The 11,304-nt window shown below is 34.7% G+C and overlaps 3 protein-coding genes across 4 annotated transcripts; 2 read left to right on the top strand and 1 right to left on the bottom strand.

The window, feature by feature from the left end:
* Positions 1-152: 152 nt before the first annotated feature.
* Positions 153-2,476, bottom strand: Cdk5 (Cyclin-dependent kinase 5). The gene is made up of 3 exons (XM_066301434.1): positions 1,701-2,476; positions 1,348-1,502; positions 153-1,086 (listed from the first exon to the last, which is right to left on the bottom strand). Exons 1-3 carry the CDS (start codon positions 2,293-2,295, stop codon positions 940-942), a joined length of 897 nt encoding a protein of 298 aa, XP_066157531.1. The 5' UTR covers positions 2,296-2,476; the 3' UTR covers positions 153-939.
* Positions 2,477-2,609: 133 nt separating this feature from the next.
* On the top strand, positions 2,610-7,117 carry LOC136349689 (presequence protease, mitochondrial). 2 transcript variants are annotated; one of them, XM_066301408.1, is made up of 5 exons: positions 2,628-2,744; positions 3,395-3,480; positions 3,742-5,844; positions 5,905-6,147; positions 6,316-7,117. In XM_066301408.1, exons 3-5 carry the CDS (start codon positions 3,752-3,754, stop codon positions 7,058-7,060), a joined length of 3,081 nt encoding a protein of 1,026 aa, XP_066157505.1. In that variant the 5' UTR covers positions 2,628-2,744; positions 3,395-3,480; positions 3,742-3,751; the 3' UTR covers positions 7,061-7,117. The 2 variants fall into 2 exon arrangements, with proteins under 2 accessions (XP_066157496.1, XP_066157505.1); XM_066301399.1 differs by lacking the exon at positions 3,395-3,480 and having other exon boundaries at positions 2,610-2,744.
* Positions 7,118-8,476: 1,359 nt separating this feature from the next.
* LOC136348895 (methyltransferase-like protein 25B) lies at positions 8,477-10,058 on the top strand. The gene is made up of 4 exons (XM_066300077.1): positions 8,477-8,683; positions 8,749-8,979; positions 9,037-9,598; positions 9,991-10,058. The coding sequence occupies exons 1-4, from the start codon at positions 8,477-8,479 to the stop codon at positions 10,056-10,058; spliced, it is 1,068 nt and encodes a 355-aa protein (XP_066156174.1).
* The last annotated feature ends 1,246 nt before the right edge of the window (positions 10,059-11,304 follow it).

Raw genomic sequence — 11,304 nt, 5'->3', positions numbered from 1 at the left:
ACAAGCTATTAGGCTGTTAATAAAAAGTCAATAACGAATATTTGCTCTAACGGTCACATTTCAGTCAAATATGGGGAACCAGAAACTGAGTAAATATTATTTAAATAGAGGTGGGAAATACATTTTGGTATTTTGATAAGAAAAAATACGAGTACAGCACAAAATCAGAATTTTTAATGTCATTGAAATTTTGCGAAAGAAAAATTACGGTAATAACAGAAAAATAGTGTAAATCATCGTGCATGCAAACACCGGAACGGAACAACAGCAAAAGAATACTGAAAAATAGCTATATAAAAAAAGGATCTGGGTAGCACGCTTTCTAATTAAAATTAAGATTAAACCGTTGCGATTAGAAATATTCTTTGGTCAAAATATGAGACGCTCCATATAGAGCGAAGTGCTTATTTCCTGTAGAATCGCAATATAAGTTAAATAGCGACTTTATATATTACCATGACCTATAATAAACATGGTAAGTTTATAATTCAAAAGATCTTGCTCAATCATAATCAGTTTAACCTATGGCATAAACCATTAACAGTAGGTAAGTAGGAAAATAATATATCACGTCAAGACCAAAATTACTATATATGAGGGATTATTAGACTTGGTAATTGATTTTAGAGAATTTTTGAAGTTCTGAACATTATAGGTTTGAAAGAAATTGAATTTGAAAAAAAGCAGTAAATCGTTTTTTTTTTTCAAATAAAAAATAATGACCATTTTATCATTACATTCTCCTGCCTAGATCATGACAATATTACTTTGAATTTTCGGTGTTAACACAAACTGCTTGTCCTCTCTTATACCATTATTGTCAATGGAATACTTTACATCATATCATAAAATGACGATAATCAAAGAAAATACGAGCCAACGCGTTAACTAGTATTTCTTTGCTATTAAATATTATTTGTCTAAGACTACACTGAACACTCAACCGCGGTCGTTTTTTATCCCGGGATTTAGATCGTTAAAATATGTGTGTTGCATAGCGTCGTCTGCCGATATTCTTTCTACAGGATTGCAGACGAGGAGTCGCTGCAACAAGTCTCTGCCTCTCGCCCCCAACTTAGGGACCACCTAAAGATAACAAATAAATCATTCTGTTAAATGTTGTTTTTCCTATGTAATATCGCTAAAACTTTTAATATAAATTATTCTTTTACTAGTCAAATTTCTCCATGTATAAAATAGTGACATAGATTGTTAATACACTGAACAAATGATAAGAATTGCTATTTATGTAACCAATTTTGAAACCAGAAGAAAAGAGTAAAATAACAATAAATAATAGCAATTGTACTACCCTAAATATCCATTTTTTATAAATTAGGTACCTACCTGAGATAAGCTCATATTGGGTTGATATGTTGGAAATGGTTTATAGTCAGGCAACTGTGACATGCCAGGCCACGTATCTTCACTTGGGGTTCCTAAGAGTTTAAATATCCTTCTCAGTTGGTCATCAACATCTGAACCTGGGAATAATGGTCGGCCTGGAAAATTACTAATTTGTAATGTCTGCACCAAAGTGTGACCACCTGAAGTTCTGTGCATAAATGAAAGTATGTATATATATAACACAACAGAGAAAGTTCATATCTTTTTAAGTTTTTCTAAAATTTTTATGCATTATATTTTGCTTTATACTATATCTACACTTAACATTACTCAGATATAATGACACAATTTACCAGCATTTGCGAGTTCAGCAAAAATACATCCTGCAGACCACATATCAATTGAGGTAGTATAAAGCTTGGCACCAAATAAAACATCTGGAGGCCTGTACCACAATGTTACAACTTCTGCTGAATAGCATTTAACAGGAATTCCAAAGGCTCGTGCAAGCCCAAAATCTGCTAATTTCAGTTCTCCGTTTTTGTTAATAAGAAGATTTTGTGGCTTGAGATCTCTGTGTAGTACATTATGACTGTGACAAAAAGCCAAACCACGTAACAATTGATACATAAAAGACTTTACTATATCTAAATCTATATCACCATTCAAACTGTCAAAGTACTTTTTCAGGTCTTGATCGCAATGTTCAAAAACCAAAGTTAATTTTTTATCACTATGGAGGACGTCATATAAACGAACGATATTTTTATGTTTTAATTCTTTGAGAAGGCAGATTTCTCTTAGAGCTGAAGACGGAACTCCTTCATCATCGTCGTCCAGACGCACTCTTTTGAGGGCTACAATTTCATGAGATTCCCGGTTTTTGGCTTTAAAAACAGTCCCATAAGTGCCCTCTCCTATTTTTTCTAGTTTTTCGTATTTTTGCATTGTTATTCTTTTAACTTTTGTATTTTTTCAATTATTTTCTCCATTCAAATCAAGAACTAACCAAACATCCTTGACAAGATCAAGTTTCAGCTGTTTTCTATTTATTAGAAAATAAAAGTTAGTGAAGTTAGGAGGCACTAAATCAATTATTGCATCCGGAGTGCTCCGATTATTGTCTGATCCCATTCCCGCTTATCAAGAGTTATGACAAAAAAAGAGATGAATAGCAATTGTGCGTTCTCGGAACTTAATGCGCGATTTAACTTTTGGAAGTTCAACTTGTCATGAAAGGTAAGTAGACAGCTGTCAAAAGGGAATCTAGAAAACTCCCAACTGAGCGGAAGTTTCAACGGGTATTTTTCATAATATTTCATGAATGTGTAAAAATCATAAATAAATTAAATTGTATTACCGAAAACTACATAAGATTAAACTCTGAGAATAAAAGGGTAAGTTTTTAGATTTTCTAAAAATCCATTATATTACCTTGATTAATGTCAGATTTTCTTTATAAAGCGTTTCCCGGTTCCTATCCCAACAGTCCTTACTCTTGAAAGCAATTTTTATTCATCAGTAGGAAAATCGTTCTATTTGAGTCCTGGTTTAGTTGGTGTATTTTAATTATAGGCATTAAAATAATAGTATATGCAAACTGTACCCTAATCAGTTAAGTGACCAAATGTCTGTGATCTGACTGTGGCATGCTTAAGCATTCATCTCTTCTAACTATATGTAGCTTGCTTAGAGTCGGCTTCTCTAAGGGCCCTTTGTAGCAATTGCCTCTAATGTGAAGTTAAGAGGGACCCAAGGGGGTTTCACAAATGGAAGGTTCATTCCACCAAGGCAATAGTGATGCAAGGTGTGATTTGTCTTATGATTTGTGGTAATGGAATTGTTGAAATTGTAGTATAAAATGTAAGCAGTGCCAAAGTTAATTCACTGAATGAATTTTTTTTAACTTTGCCTTCCCTAAACTTTACATAAAAAGGTAGTGCGTGTTTAATATTGTTTTTGGCCTTAGGTAAGTACAGATTATAAACTATTTCTTCTTTTGGTATTGTTGTATTGAAAAACGTTGGACTGTCAGTTTTTGTTTTAGGCACAAGAAATCTGAATATTTACCTAAGGCTTTAAAAAGGAGACAGACACTTAGACATTTAAATATACAAAGTGAAACTGTATGTAGTAAGTATATATGTCCTTCAATGTACGAATTAATTTTTTAAAAACAGTTCATATGTTAATATAAAGCTATTAAAAATATCAAAAAGGTGTAAAACTATGATAGATTTTTAAATATATACATACATTTGCCCTGCACTAGTTTTTTTTTTGTTACTGAATGCTGTCCATTAGTCTTAGGCAGCTACTATTTACTATAAAGAAAATGGTTATTTTTATAGATCTCTAAATTCTCTTTGTTATCACCCCCTTTTTGATCTTTAGGTCTAGGAAGATGTGGCGACAGAAAATTGGTGTTAGAAGATTGGGCCATGTACTGAACAATGTTAAACGATGCTTTACTCAAATTTCTGAAACAAAAGTCTCAGAATTTCAAGAAGATACTCACAGTTTAGTCTTAGGCGAAAAAATCCATGGCTTCGTAGTGAAACATGTCAAAGACATTCCAGAGTTTCGAATTAGAGCCTTCTACTTACAGCATGAAAAAACCAAAGCCGAATACCTGCATTTATATAGAGATGATAATAACAATTTGTTCTCTGTCAATTTTAGAACGACCCCTCAAGACAGTACAGGGTCTCCACACATTCTGGAACACACAGTACTGTGTGGCTCAGAAATGTTTCCTGTACGAGACCCATTTTTCAAGATGCTTAACCGATCTTTAGCCACATTTATGAACGCTATGACCGGGTCTGATTATACAATTTATCCGTTTAGTACGCAAAATTATTCAGATTTCAGAAATTTGCAACGGATTTATTTGGATGCAGTGTTCAATCCAATTATCAGCGAAACTGATTTTATGCAAGAGGGATGGAGGTTAGAAAACAAAGATGTGAATGATTTGAAGTCGGATTTGATCATCAAAGGAGTGGTTTATAATGAAATGAAAGGTGTATTCTCAGAAAATGAAAATATTTTCTCTCAAAAGCTGCAAAACTTTATATTACCTGATCATACTTATGGGGTAGTTTCTGGTGGGGACCCGATGGCCATTCCTAACTTGACTTGGCAGCGATTAATACAGTTCCATAGAGAACACTATCACCCTAGCAACTGTCGATGTTTTTCCTATGGCAATTTCCCTTTAATCCCTTCTCTGGAGTATATAAATGACACGTATTTTTCGCAATATGCCTATTCGCAGCCTACTAATACTGTAGTTCCTAAACAGAAGCGATGGTCTGAGCCGAAACGAGAACACATAACTTGCCGATTTGACCCCATGGGGGAGCCTTTCGAAAAGCAAAACGCCATTGCAATATCTCTACTGGTTTCAGATTGTACGAACGTATACGAAACGTTTTTGATGCAGTTTCTTACGGAATTGCTAGTGAAAGGCCCGAATTCTGCCTTCTTTAAATCCATGATAGAACCGAACTTTTCAAGTGGGTTCACTCCGTCAACAGGCCTCGATACTCAGTCAAGAGATACAGTATTCACCATCAGTTTAAAAGGAATTAAGACGGAAGACTTTCAGAAAGTGGAGGATATTTTTTGTCAAACTCTTGATGTTGTTATTGACAAAGGTTTCTCTCCTGACCACATAGAATCTGTGCTTCATAGTTTTGAGCTTTCTCTAAAACATGAAACCAAAAATTTCGGCTTAAATTTGCTCTTCGGTTTGACTGCCATGTGGAATCACACCTCTGAAATTGTATCTGCATTGGAAGTTAATGCACTAATTGAAAAACTTAGAAATGAACTAAAAACTAATCCAAGATATTTGCAAGACATCGTAAAAACTTACTTTAAAGACAACACTCATAAATTAATTTTGACCATGTCACCTGACAAGGACTATGATTCGAAACTTGCGAGTGCTGAAAATGACTTGATTAAGCAGAAAACAAAGAGCTTGGGCGACAAGGAGAGACAACAGATATTTGAGAAGGGTCTGCAGTTACAAAAGTTGCAAGAGGCTCCCCAAAAAACCAACTTGCTGCCTACTTTGCTAATGAACGACATTAGCCCCAATACAGAAAGGGTTAACAACGTTAACGTTTCTATACATCGTGTACCAACACAAATAAATAAAGTTACGTCTAACGGATTGGTATATTTCAAAGCAATTCTTAATACCAGTGACCTTTCTCAAGAACAACAGATGTTGCTGCCTCTATTCTGTTACGTTATCAACAAAATGGGAACTAACAAATTAGATTACAAGGCGTTTGATAACATGGTCAATAGGAAAACGGCTGGTTTGAACTTCAATGTGCATATTGCAGATAGTTTGTACCATCTACACACTTATGAACCTGGGATTCTTTTGTCAAGTTACAGTTTAGAGAAAAACGTGGAGAGTATGTGGGATTTGTGGATTCAACTGTTTTCCTTGTCCAAATTGGAAGACTTAGAAAGGTTAGTATGTTTGATTTGACCTAAATTAAAGTAACTTTTAATATTTTTCTTCTGTTTTAGGTTTAAAATGTTAGCCCAACTTTACATGGCCAACTTAACTCATGGAATAGCTGATTCTGGCCACATCTATGCAATGCAAGCGTCGTCAAGTCTAGTCTCTGGGTCGGCATATCAATTAGAATTATTGTCGGGTCTTCAACATGTTTCCTACATGAAAAGACTCATTCAAACTTCGAATTACAAAGTCATGTTAGAGGAACTTCTTAACATCGGAAAAGTATTATTTGACAAAGAAAAAATGAGGTAAATTCCACGAATTCTGAATATCGGCATATGAAAAGTGCGCACTCGGTGTCGTAATGTAACCAGCGAAGTTTTGGCCATTTTGTCGCACATAGCGCGTACTTTGGATGCCTAAATGAACAGTAAATTACTAGTAATGTTGCAGGCTTACTTTTCTTTTGCTTTCAGAGTCGCGTTGAACATATCTCCAGAAAACCATTCGGTTCTTCGTTCGTATGAAAACTTTATCAATAGTCTACCATTCGGAGATACTAAAGCGTTGGGCCAGAAAAATCAAGATAACGCTTATGTGGTGGGCAAAATTTGGTCTCCTTCAGACTCGATAAACTGTCAACATCATATCTTGAACATCCCCGTCAATTATTGCAGTAAGGCTATTTTAACCGCTCCGTATTCTAAGAACGAACACGCGTCTTTAAAAGTATTGGCAAAGTTACTTTCCGCTAAATACCTCCATCCGGAACTCAGAGAAAAAAGAGGCGCATACGGGGCAGGCGTTAGGTTATCAACAGATGGGGTTTTGTCATTTTTCACATATAGAGACCCTAAAACATTAGAAACTTTAGATGTCTTTGACAATTCCTACGATTGGGTAAAAACTCATTTAAAAGATTTAACAGAACAAGATATGGTAGAGGCCAAATTGGGAGTGTTTCAAGCGGTGGACGCCCCAATTCCTCCTGGTTCTAAGGGATGTGACGACTTCCTTAAAAGACTTACCCCAGATATGCTTCAAAAGCACAGGGGAGAAATTATGGCGGTAAATAAGAAGAACTTGGAGGATGTAGCTGACGCTTATTTAGGAGATGACAATATTTTCAAGTCGGGGAAAGTGATATTGGGGCCAAAGATTGAAGGAGCTGATATGTCCTATAGGGACAAGGAATTATGGACTGTTTTAGAAAATGCTTAAACAGAAGAAGTGTAACCTATATGTTATTTATTTTTTATTAAATAATAGTGTTGTTTCCTTCGTTGTTTTTTTTTTGTGCAACTAAATAAACAAAGGATTAATAAAGAATTAATTATGGTAATAATTGAAAGATTTACAAAATAATAAGAATTATGAAACAGAAAATCGGCGGCCAAATACGTTTTGATTACCACCTTAATTACTTTACCGTATACTATTGACCGTTAATTTCCTGGAAGTTGAGTTATTTGCTTAATTTCTAAACTTTTCTTCGTTACTTTTTCACATCTGTAACCATATTGCATCAAAAAATGAAAATAAGACGAAATATTTTACAAAAGTTCTATAAATTATATAAATTTTTTTTCAGTCTTGAACGCAGTCAACACATTGAATAATCTCAACTAGATTCAGAGCTTAGTAAATCGATGCCATAAGCCTGGTAAGTTTTTCCATGTTTATTTATACCAAATAAATTTTCTCTTCATAATATCTCAATTCCGAGGTAATTTTCATTCTATGACAATTCGTAGACATACTAGGAAAGAAGATTCACATATTCTTTTGTGGTCTTTTAATAATCATTTAATTCTACTTACCTTATTGTTATACAATTTTAATAGTCTTTAAAACCATCCAGTAGGAAATGATAAACCTATTTATTAAAGGGCTCATTGTATTTTACACGATAAGTTTACTCTCGGTTTTGCTGAATATTTCATATTGCTGGGTTTTGAGTTTATTTCTTTTAATGTGCTTTATTCGAAACTAATTCGCCTGTAACAGGATATACGTTTCGTGTAAATGCTTCACAGTAAATATAATTTTAATTAAAAGGAATTATTTCTTCAGTTGTAAGCATATTTTTATAGAACATTTAAAATTATATAGCGAAATTATGAACCGAACAAAGTTAATTTCTTTAGCAGAGCGACTAGGCAAATATCAAGTATTTGTCTAGTCACTTGCTGTAGTCGCTACATGAGCTAGTAGCTAAACCCATGTACGCTAATTGATCAATGGTGAGAAGTAAACAAATGAAGTGCATTGAATTATTTACTTTCAAATCACATAAATAGAATCAAAAACGATTTTTTTTAAATGTGAATCATACCTAATTTAAGTCTTAAATAATGTTTGCACTTAAGACTGATTTATTTAAACGACTGAACTTAGTCATATTTTTATAATGTCATAAGTGTTTAAATAACTGAACGCACTCATTTAATAGTTTATGACTATTCCATAATACTAATTAATACTATTAAATATGTTCATTGTTAAAAATTGAAACAGGACGATTTATCTACGAAATGCATGTTTTTCCGCCATACTTGTTTCCGAAACTTTACCTACACCAATACCCCGCCATAAATATTACAATTATTTTAGAGTGTTACAATTTTTCCATAATTAATGCCTCAAACTCCCGATGATCCCGATGGAAGGGATTTTTTAGAAAAACTGCTAGTGTTTCTGAAGAAACATCAGTGGCTCTATAAATTTAGAAACATTGATATTTTCACTAAAAACGTATTATCGAATTGTCCGTCCGAGTGGCTCGTCTATTTCAAAAGTCTGACTGTTAGTGAACTTCACGACCTCGTGAATTGTGTACTGAAAGTAAGTAGAATGTTATAAATATTATATAAACATTGAATTTATTTTCGCTCCTTTGCAATTTGTAGGACACCACCCCTCTAAACCTTAAAGCGTTTATTACCGAATTGCAGCAATTTACCGCACGTAAATTAATCGAAGTTAAAACAAGTTCTGCTATAACAGAAAATTTAGTATCGCCGCGGAGTTTTGGCATTAATCCCAAGAAAATCCACGAAATCACCAAATTGGCACCAGCCATTAAGGAGGTGTGTGAAGAATCTAATTGTGATTTGATAGTCGATGTTGGTTCTGGGGTGGTAATGCAACGTGGTAAATGTGAAGTCTTTTGAAGCTTTTTGCGTTTTAAATTATAGGGATATCTGTCTCATTACATATGCGTCAATTTTGGGTACCCAGTGTTGGCATTGGAGGCCTCAAAAAAATTGGTAGAAACTGCGAGAATCATCCAACAAAATCAGCACCCTGATTGCAAGTTTCGCGTCATATTCAGTGAAATGTTTGTCGACAAATCATCTGCAAATGCCATTGAGAATCTGATTCAAGAGCATTTTAACCAAACTCAGAAAGTGTGCCTCATAGGTCTACACGCTTGCGGAGATTTATCTGTCGAGATCTTAAAGCTTTTTCCTAAATTGTCCAGGGCAGAAGCTTTAGTTATCATGCCGTGTTGTTACCATAGAATGTCCTTTGCAAGTGAAGAAGGGCTTGTTAAACGTTTTAAAAGCTTCCCTTTAAGCAAGATGGCGAATTTATTGTTTGAGAAGCACGATGGATTCAATTTTGCTAATCAGCAATTTTTGAGGCTTGCTTGCCAGCGAACTGCGAAGTCTTTTATAAAAATGACGAAAGAGGAGCATATGCGACATGCTGAGCAATGTGTTCATAGGGCCGTATTGGAATTAGTTGCCAATTCCGGTAAGTTATGTTTTTGACTTCACTGTATTATTAAGTGCTGAGTAAGATATGGTACTAATTCGGAACGAGTCCACTGTTAAAGTGGACTTGCGTGAATATCCAATTTCAACTCTTTTAGTTGCGATGATTTTATTCACAGGAACGATTAAAAGAACAATCATGGCATTCCCTAGTTTGCCTTTTCTGATACTTTTCCCATTTCGCAAGGTTTTTGACGAATTATGTCAACTTGAAGCTGCAACTTTTTGCGAGGCACTCCAGCTTGAGCGTTCCCAAGTCGTTCAGATTTCAGTCAGAATAACTTAGCACCTTTTTGGCATCATCTAGCATCGTTTTGTGCTTTGAAAACCATTCTGAAAACGTTCTTTCAATGCTTCCATTGTGATGCTTAGAAGACTATATTAACTTTGGGTTCTACTGGAAACATCAAGCGAGTAGCGGCTCTAGATTACTTCGCTAACGTATTCATTGCAAAATCAGTGGTTTGTGATTGAAACATCTTAAGTGAGAAATGTTGACTTGCTTTGCACCTCACATTAACTCACAACTTCGTATTAAATGAATTCCATAATAAGTGTTCTTAACCATATGCCATACCGCTCGCTGATTATGCAACTATTTGCTAGTAGTATGTGTAGAACTTTACAGTTAATACTACAAAATCTTATTTTGCTAACGGTCACGTACAAACAACACAAATATACAGCTCGTCTGGTTTGACGTGAAGGCGAAATAATTCAATTTACGCAACGTGCTCTAAGTGAAATCGCCAGTAATGTGATCATGCCAAAAAGGGGTGGAAAAATAATAGCAAACACTCTGGTGGGAAATATATTGTGTAAAAGTGTTCTTCGTATTCTGAAGTGTTTGGAGATGGTCATATTTTTTTGAAGCTGACTAGGCCTATTTAGGCAAAAAAGAGAAGATCAGAATTTGATCTCTAATTACTTCCCGCTACTTCACTCTATTACCCCGTTAGTCTGGTTTTGAAATATCGAACTTTTTTAATATTGGTAAATCCCTGCGTACTCTTATTTTAAAAACTTTTCCATATACAGAGTCGACTTCTCCCCATTTCTGATTTGTTGCCGATACAAACACATATCATCTTACGTTGCCCACCACATCTTTTCATTCATCATTATTTTTTGGTCCCAAAATCTGATTGATCTAATTTAATTTCTTTCCTTTCCGATTCTAGAAAATTGCGCGGTGCGAAGGTTGAAGAGAAAATCTGGAAAATCAAACGCGACCGACAGTGATAAAGGTTTCGAAGATTATTTGAATAATTTGAGGAAAACGCACGAACTGGTGGGCGAAACGACTGGAAAACGGATTAACGTAACGGACGAAGCCTTTTTGTTGAAGATGCATGAAAAATGGAACGTACACAAAAATGATTGTTGGCAGGTCGAGGTTTTAATGGGGCTTCAGGCCGCCATTCAAGGCATATGCGAAAATGTCATTTTACTTGATAGAGTTACATTTTTAAAGGAAAAAGGGCTTCATTGTTATAAGAGGAAAATAACGAATGATTCTGTATCGCCAAGGTGTTGGGCGTTGATTTCCAAGAAAAACGACGTATAAGGTGTATATTCCTTGTGTGCTGTGTATTATAAAATTGTTATTTTTAAATGGTTTATATGCAATTCGCAATAAGTTTATTTCAAAAAATCTCTGTTATTGCGGTTATCGATTAAATATTT

Source organism: Euwallacea fornicatus, chromosome 2 (genome assembly GCF_040115645.1).
Source record: "Euwallacea fornicatus isolate EFF26 chromosome 2, ASM4011564v1, whole genome shotgun sequence".
Lineage (NCBI taxonomy): Eukaryota > Metazoa > Arthropoda > Insecta > Coleoptera > Curculionidae > Euwallacea > Euwallacea fornicatus.
The sequence above is the reverse complement of the archived record's forward strand: the minus strand, read 5'-3'. Positions and strand labels throughout refer to the sequence as shown.

Excerpts from the sequence above, each read along its gene's own strand:
- Cdk5 (XM_066301434.1), bottom strand. The coding sequence starts at position 2,295 with ATGCAAAAATACGAAAAACTAGAAAAAATAGGAGAGGGCACTTATGGG. Across the intron at positions 1,503-1,700 it reads TGCTGAACTCGCAAATGCTG|GCCGACCATTATTCCCAGGT; the intron begins GTAAATTGTGTC and ends GTAATTTTCCAG. Across the intron at positions 1,087-1,347 it reads CCAATATGAGCTTATCTCAG|GTGGTCCCTAAGTTGGGGGC; the intron begins GTAGGTACCTAA and ends TGTTATCTTTAG.
- LOC136349689 (XM_066301399.1), top strand. The coding sequence starts at position 3,752 with ATGTGGCGACAGAAAATTGGTGTTAGAAGATTGGGCCATGTACTGAAC. Across the intron at positions 5,845-5,904 it reads AAATTGGAAGACTTAGAAAG|GTTTAAAATGTTAGCCCAAC; the intron begins GTTAGTATGTTT and ends CTTCTGTTTTAG. Across the intron at positions 6,148-6,315 it reads TTTGACAAAGAAAAAATGAG|AGTCGCGTTGAACATATCTC; the intron begins GTAAATTCCACG and ends TTTTGCTTTCAG.
- LOC136348895 (XM_066300077.1), top strand. The coding sequence starts at position 8,477 with ATGCCTCAAACTCCCGATGATCCCGATGGAAGGGATTTTTTAGAAAAA. Across the intron at positions 8,684-8,748 it reads TCGTGAATTGTGTACTGAAA|GACACCACCCCTCTAAACCT; the intron begins GTAAGTAGAATG and ends TGCAATTTGTAG. Across the intron at positions 9,599-9,990 it reads GGAATTAGTTGCCAATTCCG|AAGACTATATTAACTTTGGG; the intron begins GTAAGTTATGTT and ends TGTGATGCTTAG.